The 15,854-nt window shown below is 32.5% G+C and overlaps 3 protein-coding genes across 3 annotated transcripts; all 3 read right to left on the bottom strand.

The window, feature by feature from the left end:
- Positions 1-1,598: 1,598 nt before the first annotated feature.
- On the bottom strand, positions 1,599-5,820 carry LOC128190491 (uncharacterized). The gene is made up of 4 exons (XM_052862563.1): positions 5,669-5,820; positions 5,487-5,572; positions 2,883-3,002; positions 1,599-1,741 (listed from the first exon to the last, which is right to left on the bottom strand). The coding sequence occupies exons 1-4, from the start codon at positions 5,712-5,714 to the stop codon at positions 1,607-1,609; spliced, it is 387 nt and encodes a 128-aa protein (XP_052718523.1). The 5' UTR covers positions 5,715-5,820; the 3' UTR covers positions 1,599-1,606.
- Positions 5,821-7,652: 1,832 nt separating this feature from the next.
- Positions 7,653-12,242, bottom strand: LOC128190490 (uncharacterized). The gene is made up of 4 exons (XM_052862562.1): positions 12,132-12,242; positions 11,921-12,006; positions 7,948-8,067; positions 7,653-7,847 (listed from the first exon to the last, which is right to left on the bottom strand). The coding sequence occupies exons 1-4, from the start codon at positions 12,175-12,177 to the stop codon at positions 7,713-7,715; spliced, it is 387 nt and encodes a 128-aa protein (XP_052718522.1). The 5' UTR covers positions 12,178-12,242; the 3' UTR covers positions 7,653-7,712.
- A 71-nt stretch (positions 12,243-12,313) lies between these two features.
- Positions 12,314-15,432, bottom strand: LOC128190488 (trace amine-associated receptor 4-like). The gene has a single exon (XM_052862561.1). The coding sequence runs from the start codon at positions 14,615-14,617 to the stop codon at positions 13,355-13,357; it is 1,263 nt and encodes a 420-aa protein (XP_052718521.1). The 5' UTR covers positions 14,618-15,432; the 3' UTR covers positions 12,314-13,354.
- Between the last annotated feature and the right edge of the window lie 422 nt (positions 15,433-15,854).

The raw sequence follows: 15,854 nt of genomic DNA, 5'->3' as shown, positions 1-15,854 counted from the left end.
AATTATGCATCATATATTGATTCTACTCATAAAGTCATGTTTTATAATGCCAATTAAACTATATTTAAAAAAATAGTAAAGGAAAAAAAACATATTTACAGAGGTGAGTGTGGAACTATATTTTGTGGCGAAAGATTTTGGAAAGGAAATGGACATTTTTCATAACTCAGTTGTTTTAGAGTACCGTCACTTTAGCTTCCCTTTTTTCAGTGCAAACAAGGGTTCCAGATAGTTTGTGCATTGGGATATCTTTGTTTTGTTACGACAAACATATTTTTACAATTTTTTAATATTTCTATCGACACATATAAGTAAATTTTACTTATATTTTATTGAAGTCAAGGAAAAATGAATCCTAATTTTGGCCTAAAATTAGCTTATTTCATGCTATATCTCAAATTTTACATTGTAGATACATACTTTTGGTTTAATTTTCTGGAAATTTTTTCTGACAAGTTTATCATAATTTGAGAAAAAAGTTGGAAACTTTTAAATAAAGTCATTACATGTTGAATCGTTAATGGATTAAAAAAAAGTTTTATCAGTGCAAAAAGGTCAAAATATTAATTAGGCGAAGAAATTGTTACAATTTTTTTATGATGATTTTAATTTTATTTATTTTAAATAGTATGAATTTGGGTTTATTTCGATAATTACATACATGTAGGTATTTCTTGACTAGTGTTATCATATAAGAACTGAAACGAACGTGACCTACACGATATTTACAGTTGTCAGTTTCTTCTAAAAAAAAAATTACAAAGCAAGTAAGATACATGTATATGCGTAGGATGTATCTTATCGGGGTAAAGCATAGAATTTGCACAAATTTAGCAGCCTTTATTGATAACTACAGTCGTATATATTGTTATTTGATATATTGCTATTGTAGCGTGTTATCAACTGGGTTCATGGAATAGGGTATCATAATATTAAATATTTTCCTTAAGCCTACCTGGGTATCAATGATTTGTTTTTAAAATAATAATAACTATAGGGTGAGGTGTGTGAACGGAATTTATAAAACTCTATTACTAAAGTTTAACACATTTGTGGGGAGTTATCGCTAGTAAAGGGAGGAATTGTACAACCACGCAAATGTACCTATCCCCAACGGATACACCCAGAGCGTGAATGGGGATAGAATTAAACGAAATATTTTAATTCAAATTGGTTTTTAACGATATAAATAAATATTTGGTCTCTATAATTACATGTTTATTCCTGAATAATTTATTTCCCTGCACAATATTTTCATTTCGCGAGGGATGCTCCGCTTTACAGTGTCCTTATGTTCTTGTTATTTCAACAGGATGCATATAGAGGACAAGGCACATATAGTTAATATATGTATATACTAAACTATTGCGTATTTAAAAAGGCGTTCAAACTTTTCTCTATCATAAATGCATTGCCATAATTTAGGATTTGGATAATATTTATATGCATAAAAACAGTTCTAACCAGCCCAAAAAGATGCTTTTAGAACTGTATATATGCAATCAGCACCTACAACATGTATATACACAATGCATGTCCATTGCTTATGGGTCTCTATGATATCTTTTCTCTAATTAACAAACGCTGCACAGAGCGGCTGACTTTTTTATATATAGAAGTTATATTTCATAAAGTTCAGGTTCTTTTGACAAAATCTCCATAATTGATTGCTTGTAGCGTTCAGTTCGGTTGCTGTCATTCTTTCCCCGTGCTCCGTTCTAATTGCTTCATACATCATGATCTGCACAGAGGAAAATGTGTAGCATATTAAAAATAACACTTGTAAAATCATCTAATCTATAGAAGCATTACTGTCAAAGTGATGATAGCACTATTAATGTTAACAACGCTTTAGAAATGCATTTCCAATGATCGACCAATATTTGAATGTCAATGGTAGAGTTATAGGCAAGAGCGTGTTCCCTGTGTTTGTTAACATTCAATTTGGTTTAATGTACCAGTAAAATTTCATTTTTAAGCGCATTTCTCTCTTTCTCCTTTAAGCTTAGATTTAATAATTCCTAGCTTTAAATACCTTCAATTTAGGTCTTCAACTGGAATTTTCACTCAAATGTTCAACATTCAAAGCGTAAACAAAATAGACGTTGGGTTTGCTTACATTACACGGAATTATGTGCTGTGTGCTTCGCTTATATCACGAAATAGAAAACTCAAAGTTTTGCTGACTATTAGAAATACCCCCTCCACGGCAATTAATTAGAATTTTTTTTAAGTCCAAGGGGCATAACTCTGTCGGAAGGTGCTCCATCGTATCCAAAATCAAACTTGATATTATCATGATAAATCTTTATTCTAAATTTTATTTCAATAAGTGTAGTAACCTCTGCAAAAAAAAAAGAAGAAAAGAATGGAAACTACAAATAATTGGAATTTGTGTAAGTCCAAGGGGTATAACTCTGTCGAAAATTGCTCGATCGTAACCAAAATCAAAATGAAAGGTAATAATTATGATAAATCTGTATACTAAATGTTATTTCAATACGGTATGTGCAACCTCTGCGAAGAAAATAAACGGAAACTGTTAGTGGACAGACGGACAGCAGCAGAGCAATATGCCCTCCCTTCTTCTAAGGGGCCGTAAAGATGGAAAATAATTCTTGACCAAAATCTTGACCATCCCCCATTAAAATAAACGACCTAAATGTCAAAACATATTATTCTGCAACAAATTATTATACAAAAACAATTTTTCAATTAAGAAATAATTACACTTTGTTACTTAACGCAACTGAACAAGTCGTAGCAATTTTTGCATTCATTTGATAAAAATTGTCAAAGCAAATTAGGCAAAAAACACAACAAAATAAGCAAACGAGGAAAACAACTCTTTAAAGGGGATTTCATATTGATAAGGATATTACCTCTACTCTGAACTGACCAGAGATAGTGTGGATATCGTGTCTCTGCTGGTCTGTCAGCTTGAAGACATGGCACGTGTCATTAGGCTTTCTTTGGTAATTGCTTCTGGTGGCCGCTATGCCCTTATGAATAATGATAGCAAAAAGTTTATACACCAGAATAAACATGGACACTTTCGCATACTCATGCTAAAATTGTTTGCACATAACTGCATTTTCCAGTGTTTTTTTTTTAATCATTTGTCCAATGTTAGAATTTTGACAGTCTAATATTTTCTTACATGTAACCATGATATCATTTTTAACTTGTAATCAAATAAAGAACCTTCACAAGAAATTTTCCAAGGTTTTTATTATTGTCAATTATTATGCCTTCTGTCAGTTTGTCACTATATATTCAATACTCATCTATTTTCGCATAGTATCAAAGGATTTATATAGCGTAAGCATACTATGCCGAAATAGAGCACGGCGAATATTTTCCACGAAAATCTTTCAAGCGCCGACAGCGGGATTCGAACTCACGACGCTAAAATCATTGATTCTAGCATGAAGCCCAACGCGTTACCGCTACGCTATATTAGCCGTTATTATGAATACCGGTATTTAGGTATATAAAAACTACATATATACGACTGACATCAAGCAATTAAAATTATTCATTTTTCCAAAAAAAACTTCATTATTGACGGTAATTTTAAAGTTAAAGTTTCCTATAAACTTTTGAACAAAATGATTGAACATTTTTCAAAGAAATTCTACATGAGAATCACAAAAACGCTTTTTTAAATGACGCTTGATAAAGAATGTTCAAGAAAAAAAATTCACTGAGATTTCGTCTGCTAAACATTTCGAGTTTTCTCGGTAAGGCAAAACGTGTCTCTATTTCTTAAAAAGAACATAAACCTTTGTTGACTTTTTATTGTACAACAACTTGTTGATTAAATAAACAATCAAATCAATTGATTACCGTACACGTAATTTGAAAACAACAACAAACGCTTGCTTTTCCGGTGATTATTTTAAGGGACTTGTCAACACTCGAACGTCAGAGCTACTTATAGCAAAGCACGTCAGTATATTTAACAGTCGGCATAATAATAACAATAGTGTGGTGTTGTGCATGTACTATGCCTAAATAGTAGTCAGGGTTTGATACATAGTGCACTCGCCTCCGGCTCGTGCACCATGTATCAAACCCTGACTACTATTTAGGCATAGTACATGCACAACACAAAACTATTATATAAATAGGTCTATAGGCAACGTATGTTTCATTAAGATATTGTAAAAAGTAATTCAACACTTATACAAATATCTTGCTAAATATATGCATAAGCTTCCTTCTTATTAAAATATGAATTGTTATTAAACATTTACCGTATATATTTTCTCAAAATTTACAACATGTTCTACTTTTTTATCAAGAGAAGATAACTCATAAGAAAAGTTTAAAATGCAAAATGACCTGCTTCTTACATGCTGTCAATCAGGTTAGTTTGGTTTATTTCACTTTCATTGTCATTAAGCAGTAAATATCAAACCAATTGAAGTTTCAAAATTTCATATACATGTACCTTTAATGTACATTTAAATCTTTAAATGCATGCACACTTTATATATAAAGATTTATAAAATAATATTTAGTCTGTTAATGTTATACAGTTACTTGATTTAAATTCCATGTTTATCCCGCACCTGTAAAATTTTCATTTCACTGTGTAAAATCCACACCGATTTCTCAAAATTACACAGATTTAAGAGAGTCGGATGGTCGTAGACATTTTTAGACTTTATTGATCTCCTTAGGAATGAAATCTTTGTTACATTAAACATAAAAACATCTCCCAATATAAAGTAAATTTTCGTAAGATTTCTTTTTAATAAGTACTAGTCTATGGTTAAAATATCATTTCTAGAAATGTTAATGTATACATGTATCTAATACTTTAGGAGACTGGGTGGTCATCAAAATTAACTATCAGTTAATTTAAAACCTTAATTTATTTTAAGTTATTTCTTTAGCTATATAAACTTTATCTTTATATATCTTTTATATATCTTTACTTAATGATACAGTTTATGGTTTGAACATATTTTATTGCATAAACATACACAACTTGTGTTCGAACCAGTTGTATATGTTTATGCAATTAAATATGTTCAAACCGTAAACTACATTGTATATCATTCAGAAAAGAAACATTCTATCTTGAATTCCCCGGGTGGCAGGAAATACAAAATTTACAACATTACAAACTTTTGTGTTTACTGCCACCCGGTAGATTAAAAATTTACAGCATTAGTTTTCCAAGTATTTGAAATGAAAATGACATGTTTTTTCTATATCTTTTTTTTCTGTATGGTCTAAAATAAATGACCGTTCAGTTTTCTAAAAAAAAAACATATTTCAAAATTACTCTGTTATACAGGAGTTTGCATACTCAAATGTTCTCTGATAATTTACACCTAGTATGTCTTGTATCAAAATTTAATTTTAGATAAAAATGCCAGATCCAAAACATGTCAATAAATCAGTTTTAGTTTTATGGGAATTGCCTTTTAATCATTGTAATCCTTTTCCCGCGAATCTTTTCTGTGTATTACCTTGTGTTGATCATATTGGAAGATCAAAGCCGCTGCGAAACTAGGGTCACCATGAATGTTGACAAACGTAGCGGATATGAAACAAACTGAAATAAATAGTATTCACGTAGGCAGTATTGTCAATAGAGTAATGGAAAATTTATTGTGGCATACTCCTTAAGATTAAATTCGAATTTACTCACCCCAAATCGTTAAAACTGAAATTAACAACCAATGGTGCATATCCATACTGACAACTTGGGTTGATGAACTCTTTAGACTGTCAGGAGAATATTCTCCCTCGGTGATAAGATAAGACCATTCTCGCTAGATTTACACAATTTGATGCCAAAAATGGCTGGAGATATAATTATGCATAAATATTTATTGGAAATATCCAACAATAGGGAGTCTTCATAGCATAAAAAATTTTTTCGTCTTCAATTGTTTGAACGTATTTTATTACTAGATGTTGATAACAAAATGATTAGGCAAACTATCTGAAATCTTAGATCGCATGAACTCTCCCATAAAATCATCTATTACGCAAAATTATGCTCAATATTTAAACACAGTAGTCTCAAAGGTCGATATAGTTTACATGTATTATTTATTGTCAGGTTGTCTTTAATGAAAACAGTATTCAAATATATACTTTATTGTTTTCTTGGACTGTGTATGTTAAAATCGGGGGTAACAAAACAGGATTTTACAAGTTTAGAAAGTCTGTTGTATTTCAGAACTAAAAACTTAGACAAAACAAAATTTCATGGTGTTCCTTATCGACCATTATGAGACCACCATATAAATACATGGATCCAGTTTTCTTCGGTCTATTGTTTGTAACCCAATAAAGAATAAAGAAAGATTTTTTTTACTCTGTATGTTTTGTGTTTGTTTGGTTGTTTGTTTGTTTGTTTGGTGTGGGTTTTTCTGGGGGGGGGGGTTGCAATGTAGAATTATAATATTTTACATATTTTTCTTAAAATGTTTTCACTCTGCATGTAAAATGTACTGTTGCCTTTGAATACACTAAAATGAATACATAGGAAAGAAGAAGTAGAGCAAAAAATTGTTCCTCTAAACAGATACTTTATATCCTCAACATGTATAAAAAAAAAATAGATCGAATTCTCAACAAAAACCAATTCAACACTTCACTGAAACGTAACCAAATATGAAGTTTTGTTGTCATTTTGGTGATAAAATAAGAAAATACAAATGAATTGATAAGATAAGATACCGCCTTATACTTTTAAATTAGATTGCTGTAAAGGTACATTTAAGTAAAAATAATTGATTTTTTTTTAAATTAGAATACTAGTATCCAATAGGATTGGTATTTACAAGGCAACCTAGATAGCACAGATCTAGAGACACAGGCTACACATTCGAACATGAAGATGAATTCAATAACAACGGCTCGGAAGCTCATGGAGCATATCCAGCTCAATGCAAAGGAAAGACTTAAAATCTTTAGAATTATCCACCTCAATCTCTTTCATTAAAGTATTGTAAACCTAAACGTGTATCTTCTCAGTATCAAGTTTTGGACCCACCGCCTTCTTCAATGTGGGGCTCTTTCTCGCTTTTGTTCTGCTTCTTCTAACAACGCCGCCGGGATAGCAGCATGTTGAACCCGAGCTTGTACGAGCTGTTGCTGCAACATGGCTAATCTCAGATATTCCAGTGCCAAAGCCATTAAAATTTATTGACCATGCAAGGTAGGGCAATTATTTTATAATTCTTCGGCCGACCATTATCCGGGCATCCTACAATGTGTGTAAGATGGCTGGAAACCAGTCTAGCATTGTAGGATGATCGGTAAAGACTGTCCGATGTTTGTCCGATGTTACGCCGGCCAAAAAAATCCCTCTAGAATCTCCTCAGATATATTGCTTTGTTAACAACCAATGCCCAATATTTCACCGTTACACTATAATGCAATTTCTTGTTTTCTTGTTATTTCAACAGGATGCACATAGATGACAGGGTACATGTATATAAACTATTATTGTGTATTTTAAAAAGCGTTAAAACTTTTTTCTATCATAAATGCATTGCCATAATTTAGAATTTGGATAAAATAATATGCATATCAATAGTTATAACCAGCCCAAAAAGATGCTTTCTAAAACTGTATAAATGCAATTAAGCACCTATATATATATATTTCATGTCCATTGCTTATAGGTATCTATGACATCTTTTTTAATTAATAAACGGTGCCCAGGGCGACTGATTCTGTTACACATAGAAATTGTATTTCAAAAAGTTCAGGTTCTTTTGACAAAATCTCCACATTTGATTGCTTGTAGCATTCAGTTCAGTTGCGGTCATCCTTTCCCCATGCTCCGTTCTGATTGCTTCATACATCATGATCTGTAAAGATAAAAATGTTTTTGTATAAATAAAATTTGACAAAGCAAATCAGGAAAAAACAAACTAATCAAAGAAGAAATCATATCGATAATGATTTTACCTCCACTTTGAATTGACCAGAGATAGTGTGGATATCGTGTCTCTGCTGGTCTGTCAGCTTGAAGACATGACACGTGTCATTAGGCTTTGTTTGGTAATTGTTTCTGGTGGCCGCTATGCCCTTATGAATAATGATAACAAAAGTTTAAACATTAGAATAAACATGGACACTTTCGAATACTCATACTAGAATTGTTTGCACATTAACTGCATTTTCAAGGGGTTTTTTAAATTCATGATGCCACTGTAAGGTGGATTTTATTCGTAATTTGTCGAATTCCTCATTGTTATTCTCTTTAACATGATATCATTTTTAACTTGTTCTGAAATAAAGAAACTATACACAAGAAATTTTCAAAAGTTTTTATTATTTTCCAAATTAATCGCTGCTTTAATTTACACTGAAGTCTATAGGCAAGGCATGTTTTATTAAGATGTCGTAAAAAGTAACTCAATATTTATGCGAATATTTTGGTAAATATATGCATAATTATTTTTGCATTAAGATATGAATTGTAATTAAACAGCATTTTCTACTTTTCATAAAGGGAAGATAACTCCTAACAAAATTTTAAAGTGCAAAATGACGGTCTCTTATATGTTGTCGAGCAGGCGATTTTGTCACTTTCATTGTCATTTTGCAGTAAATATATAGCTTATTTAAAGTCTCAAAATACCTTAAATATACATTTAAATCTACAAACGCACACTTCGATTTATAAGATAATATTTACAGATTTGGGCATAAAACTCATGCACTTATTTGTAACTTTCATGTTTTAAATCTGTGAATGTTATACACTTATTTGATTTAAAATCCACACCGATTTCTCTAAATTATACAGATTTAAGAGAGTCGGGTGGTGTAGTCGTTTTTAAGACTTTATTGATTTCTGAGGGCTTTGTTTAATTATACAGGGAAACATCTCCTAATTTAAAGTTGAAGTTCGTAAGATTTCTTTTTAATAAGTACCAGTCTATGGCTAAAATATCATTTCTAAAAATGTTAATGTATACATGTATCTAATACTTTAGGAGACTGGGTGGTCATCAAAATTAACTATCAGTTCTACCTTAATATCTTTTTAGTGAATTCTTTAGCTATAAACTATGTCATTCAGTATAGAAATATTATATCATTAATTCCCCTGGTGATAGTAAATACAAAATTTACAACATTACAAACTTTTGCGTTTACTGCCACCCGGTAAATTCAAAATTTACAGTATAACTTTTCCATGTATTTTAAATGACAAGTTTTAGTGTTTTTCTATATCTTTATTTTCTATCTGGTCTAAATAAATGCACGACAATTCAGTTTTCTTAAAAACACATTTAAAATTACTCTGCTATAAGGGAGTTTGCATACTCAAATATTATCCGATAATATATTACAAGTATGTCTTGTTTCAAAATTCGAATTTGGAGTCGGTATTATTATAAGATACTGTACATTACTTCGTACATTTGTTTTGTAGTCTAGGTCACCTAGACGTTTGTCAATACTTTGCTCTACGACAAACGGCGTTTGAGTGAGGTGTCAAACGGCTTGCGTGACCTAGGCTAATTTTTTTGTTGAAAAACAATATCATTTATACATTTTGATTATAACCAGGTATGATAAAAGTGTATATTAAATGTAATTAATTGTGATTAAAGGGGAGAGGGGTAAAAATGCTATAAATAATAGATAATACATGTACTCCTATATATATATCATTTTTGCAAACATTTAACCTTGCGCAATCTAAACATTATGATAGCAATGTCACCACAGGAAAAAAGGGAGATATTGACCACATTATAATGGTTTAGAAAATGTAAGTTAACTATTTGTAGTTGTACAAAGTTTTTCTATATAGGTGACACTCAATGGCTCGAACTTCAATCTCTCGAAGTTCTTGATTTCTCGAAGTGAAACCAGGGTCCTTTTTTTTCTCTATATAACTAAGCCGGCAAATTTACTCTTCATCTCTCGAATTCCGATCTCTCGAAGTTCTTGATCTCTAGAATAAAACCTGAGTCCCGTTATACATATTGCATTGTTCTTCACTCTTGATAACTCGAAGTGGTTGCTGTGTACACACGCGAACGGTGTCGTATAATTTAAGGTCCGCCCTGTAAAATGGTCCGGCCGGACCTTTAATGTTAACATTTAGGGTCCGCCTTTCCCCTATAAGAAGAGGTCCTACCCGTAATAACTTTTTAAAAGTTCTCTAGAGTAATTATTCTTTTGTATTCTCCAAAAATATGGTTTACTATAATGTTTATGAAAAATATCATATGAAACAAATTAATTCCTTTGGATGCTCCCCTTCTTTGATTATAACAAAGGCAAAAGTCCGATCCAAAAGGTGTGAACCATTTACACATGCAGGGTTGTGTGTGTGTATATAACACCTGATTGAAGCCATTGTTTAATTAATGACACCAATCAGTTTCATTTCCTTTTTATATCAGGACGTTCCTGGTTTATATAAGATCGGTGTATGATCGATTAAGAAATTAATGTTGAAATTAATAAAAACAGTTTTAAACTGTTTATTTGTGTCCTAAAGTTCTACATGTAAAATTATGTATTTTCATTTACACTTTGTGATGGATGTTAACGAACTCACTTTGGGTAAGTACTCCTTTTAAAGAATAATATTACAAAATAATACCACTTATTTCATAACAAAATATTCGAAATTGAATTCGTAAAAATACAAATAAAATATAACCTTTTTTTATACGGGCCGGACCCTTTTAGTGCAAAGGCGGACTTAAATGTTAACATTAATGGTCCGCCCGGACCATTTTACAGGGCGGGCCTTAAAATTATACGACACCGGTCAAGGGTCTAATTGATAGCTCCACGTGGACCTTACCTGGATGGTCGAGTGAACGCCTGGGGACTAGCGTGGGAGTGTTAATTGGTTGATTACGTAGGTGACACTACCCCTTGCTTCCTTCAAAGGCTAGACAGGTAATTTGTAACTGATCTATTAATTTCAACAACTTGTAAAATTTACCGTACGGTAAATTAAACCTTTCTTTTTTAAAATAATACACTGTGATTAGGAAAAAGTTAAAACTTAACAGTTTTTAAAAGGAAAAGGAAAACACTTAATTAATAAACGCACAACTATGTTTTGTATTGTTTAAATTAAAGTAATGTAGCAGAAAAAAACGATTGAAACCATGATAGACTATCCATCCATGTTATAAAAATAGACTTCCGGCTACTGTAATTTTAGAACCAAAATGACCCGAACACAGATTTCCGGACTTATTTACCTTCTGATCTCTCGAACTCTTGATCTTTCGAAGTTTAATCATGGTCCCCTTAAGTTTGAGTTATCGACATTCACCTGTATATAGCACTGAACCTACATTTGTAACCGTACCATAAAAATAGCTTTGTCCGATACACTTCAGTGATTGTTTTCTTCATAAGGTGATTAATTTGTATGTAAAATTATAGATTTATAGATTAGAGTTTTATTTTAACGTATCAATGTATAAAATTTACAATGTAATAATAGCTGGATCGTTAACAAATTAATCGTCAGATTTAACAAAAAATCTTAAAACATGGTTTGTTTAGCTATAAACTAGTATTTAGTAAAGAAAAACACATATCTTACACAACACATATCTTACATGTATCTTTTAACTTTTGTATTTTTTTTTTATAATTTTATATAGAACTCATCTTTTTAGGAGATCAATACTGTCTAAAAATGGTCACAACCATCAAATCCATTTTAATTCGTGGAAATTAAAAGTAATTTCAATGTGACACAAAGCTATCGTTTGTATATGAAATATCTGATGACGTTTTAAAAACATTACAATTGTAGAATGAAACGTAGATAATAATGCCAACAGTAGGTCATCAGATGCAGAACATGCTGATGAATTAGTTTGTTTCATGGGAATTGCCTTTTAATCATTTTAATCCTTTTCCCGCATTTTTTTCTGTGCATTACCTGGTGTTGATCATATTGGTAGACCCAAGACGCCCCGAAACTAGGTTCGCCGTGAATATTGACAAACGTAGCGGATATGAAACAAACTGAAATAAATAGTATTCACTTAGGCGGTATTGTCAATGGAGTAATAGTAAATAAATAGTGGAATATTCTTTTTAAGATTAAATTTGCAATATTTGATATAATTGATTTTCTTGAATATACTCACTCCAGATCGCTAAAATTGAAATAAACAACCAATGGTGCGAATCCATTCTGACAACTTAGGGTTGATGAACTCTTGTGAGGAGAATTTTCTCCCTCGGTGATAAGATAAGACCATTCTCGCTAGATATACACAATTTAATGCCAAAAATGGCTGTAAATATAATTATGCATAAATAAATATTGAAAACATACAACAATTTTGAGTCATCATTGTATAAAAATGTATTTCGTCTTCAATTGTTTAAACGTAATTTATTACTAGATAGTGATAATGATAGTGAAAATGATTACGCAAACGGTCTGAAATCTTAGATCGCATGTACTTTCCTATAAAATTATCTATAACACAAAGTTATATATCTTCAATATTTAAACACAATAGTCTCAAAGGTCAATATAGTTTACATGTATTATTAGTGTCAGGTTGTCTTTAATGAAAACAGTATTCAAATATATAGTTACGTTATATTCTCAACATGTATAAAAAAAGAAGGATCAAATTCTCGGTAAAAACGAAATCAGCACTTCACTGAAGCATAACCAAATATAAAGTTTTATTGTGATAATAATGATAAAATAAGAGAATACAAATCAATTCATAAAATAAGATACCGCCTTGTAAATAAAATATTTTTTTAAATACTAGTATCCAAAGTGAATAGAATATGTACATGTATTTACTAAGCACTCGGTTTTATAGAACGCAGTTTTAAGAGAATAATGTCAAATAAAAACAAATTCTATCAATCTGATACCATCTTTCCCATCGTTACTAAATGATTTGAAAATAAATTCTTTCGGATTTTGCAAAAGCACTATTTTCCATAAACAACAATTGATAATTTGTACAGAGAAATAAAAATTTAGCACTTCTATTAGGGGGTTTGGGGTTTTAGAGCACTTTTTTTATAAGATACGTTCAACGATTTCATATATCAGGTTTCATCAAATTTCCAGGCACTTGATGGGCTGAATTGTTTTTATAGCACTTTTTATATAAGAGACGTCCTTCCATTAGAAAACTGATAGTTAGTCCCTGTTCATCCAATATCCGAGCGCTAATCGGACTGAATTATATTTAAAGCACTTTTCATATAAAAGTTCGATTTAGATATCTAATAGCTGATCCCTGTTCATCCATTTCCCGGGCAATAATTGGGCTGAGCCGTTTTAGATCCCCTTTTATAATTACATGCGTCCTAGGATTACATATCTAACAGTTAGTCACTTTTCATCAGATTTCCGGGCGCTAGAAGGGCTGGTTTGTTTCTTCAAAGACGACTGCTGGAAGTTGTCCTTCGTCACGGAGGAAGTTGATGTGTTGAAATTCCGAGTAAACGACGACCTTAATGCACCCGGTCCGTTCCTTTGAAAGAAACCCTTGAACATCGTCGAAAACCTATCGTCCGATAGACCGTAAATAAAAGGGTTGGAAACGTTGTTTAGAAAGATCGTCCACAGGAAGATGTAATATAGAGCCCCTCCATAGAAGCCCATGGAACACTCCAGGTTTGGTTGGACGTGTAGGACCAGCGCAAGGGCATCGTGTATCAATGCATTGATGAGGTAGACCACAGAGATGATGAGGAACGTCGTTGTTGTCTTCCCGAGTTTTTGCGGTTTCGGTTGCCCCTTTTGGCGGGTTTTGGTCCGGACAGTGGAGTATTTGGAGTGACTGTGAATTCTCCGGAGAATGAGGGAGTACAGAATACAGAGGAAAGCCGTCACTATGACCAACATCACGGTCAGGGCGATGTAGTTCCATTTAGCGATTCTCATGGTTAGTCGGTCACTTTCCAGGAAGCAGCGCGTTCCCTCAATGTTGTTGATTTGCGTATTGATTTTGGAATTCCCGTAAAGGAGCGGCGTAAACCAGGAAAATCCGAGCGCAAACACACAGACAAACAGACAGCTTAGCTTTGACTGATGCTCAGTGAGCTGTTTCTGTAGTGGTCTGCAGACTTTCTGGAACCGGTCAATGGCAATCAGGACCAAGATCAGGGGGGAGGCGATGTGTACGAAAAACCCAAGGAAGTAGCCTGCTTTACATACAACGTTAGATGGAAATTGTAACGGGTAATACAGGTACAGAATAGCGAAAGGCATCACAAATACACAACTGATCAAATCCAGTAGCACGAGAAAGAGAACGTAGACTCTGTAATTGGAAGTCTTGGACCTATTGCGGTATAACAACAGGACACTTACATTTCCTATCAGACTTAATAACATCTGAAGACTGATGAAGTAAATACCGGGAATATTCCGGCGCATGAATTCGGTGTTGATGTCGGACAAAGTAGTTTGGTTGCTCCAGTTCCTATCAAAGAGCCACTGCGGACAGAACAGTGCTACCTTCTGTCCATGGGTGTGGTTCGTGTGGAAGAAGTTCTGTGGGTCATCAGGTGAGGGTTGGGGCGGGCGGTCAGTCAGAAGGAACGGATCCGGATCCGGTGCTGGCATATCATGTAGTCCATCAGGGTCCATTTCGAATATCAATTTCAAAATTCAACTTTTTTGCGAAATATAAAGTCGAAAATTTTCGTGTTTTTCTCTTAAGGCCGAATAAGACTTGTGAACAGCGTGATACTTTCTTGAAACAGTCAACAATTTTGTTACATTCGGACGTCAATTTGACAAAAAGATTAAATCAGCATTACTAGACCGTCGGTCTAAATGGAATTTAGCGCCATAAAATATCCATATAAAATAATGACTAACTTACATTTACATGTAATTTATTGCCCCCGGATATAAAATCTGAATGAGCGACAATTACCGCTTATTGACTTGCTTGTAAAACTGGCATTTTTCATTTAGATTGTTTCTCGTTGGAAATAAGTAATTATTTTTATTATGGAATGTTAATAATACCATTTATAAAATATACACGTTAAAAATACACCAGCGCATTTAATAGTCATGAAATATGTCTGATTAGAGCAGAACTTGAAAATGAAATTCACACAAGCCTTTAAGTTATATTGTTTTAAAAGCTTCATATGCAAGCACGCATAACCCTATGCGTGTACATTATATCAAATGCATTAAAAAAATTAAATAAACATGCAAAAAAATTTGGTGATGGCGGGCTGCGGTGTAAGTACTTTAATCCGTCTTTCATTAACTTGCAAACTATGCATTTCAAATTGTCATCACTGATCAAAAAGGCTTGATTCAATATTGTTTATTATGAATTAGTTTTTTCATCGGTTTTCTCAAGATATTCAATGGATGGAATATGCATATGACAGTTATGAATTATAGTTTAATCAATCAAAATTCATGTTGTTACAGCACAAAGATCATGACACCGTTTCAGATCCTGTAAATGCAACTTTCATCAAGTTAGGGCAATTCGTTTCTACATAACTACATGTAGCTAATGAACGGGTTACATTTATCTTTTATCAAAATCAAACTCTGATCAAATTATTGACATATTTGCGTTTTCAATGTTTTTTGTGGAAAGGAGAAGTCAAGGACTGTATGCGAAATACGTGTATTTATTCCTTGATAGGGAGTGTCATACAAATACTACAAACAAGTACGCAACGTTAGGCCATTCCAAGTTTTTTCTATGTTTAGCGTCCGCAGACGGATTGGTTTTAAGATGTTAAAATTAAAAAAAACAACACAATTGTTGTTCATAAAATTAGATCGCTTTTTCATATGTCGGGCTCAGGATCGCATTTTAAAATCCGGATCAGAAATCAAATATAAC

Source organism: Crassostrea angulata, chromosome 6, assembly GCF_025612915.1.
Source record: "Crassostrea angulata isolate pt1a10 chromosome 6, ASM2561291v2, whole genome shotgun sequence".
Classification (NCBI taxonomy): Eukaryota; Metazoa; Mollusca; class Bivalvia; order Ostreida; family Ostreidae; genus Magallana; species Magallana angulata.
Note: the sequence above shows the minus strand (reverse complement) of the source record. Positions and strands in the feature narration are given on the sequence as shown.

Excerpts from the sequence above, each read along its gene's own strand:
- LOC128190491 (XM_052862563.1), bottom strand. The coding sequence starts at position 5,714 with ATGGATATGCACCATTGGTTGTTAATTTCAGTTTTAACGATTTGGG. Across the intron at positions 5,573-5,668 it reads TTCAGTTTTAACGATTTGGG|TTTGTTTCATATCCGCTACG; the intron begins GTGAGTAAATTC and ends TATTTATTTCAG. Across the intron at positions 3,003-5,486 it reads TCCAATATGATCAACACAAG|GGCATAGCGGCCACCAGAAG; the intron begins GTAATACACAGA and ends ATTATTCATAAG.
- LOC128190490 (XM_052862562.1), bottom strand. The coding sequence starts at position 12,177 with ATGGATTCGCACCATTGGTTGTTTATTTCAATTTTAGCGATCTGGA. Across the intron at positions 8,068-11,920 it reads ACCAATATGATCAACACCAG|GGCATAGCGGCCACCAGAAA; the intron begins GTAATGCACAGA and ends ATTATTCATAAG. Across the intron at positions 7,848-7,947 it reads CTGGTCAATTCAAAGTGGAG|ATCATGATGTATGAAGCAAT; the intron begins GTAAAATCATTA and ends TTATCTTTACAG.
- LOC128190488 (XM_052862561.1), bottom strand. The coding sequence starts at position 14,617 with ATGGACCCTGATGGACTACATGATATGCCAGCACCGGATCCGGATCCG.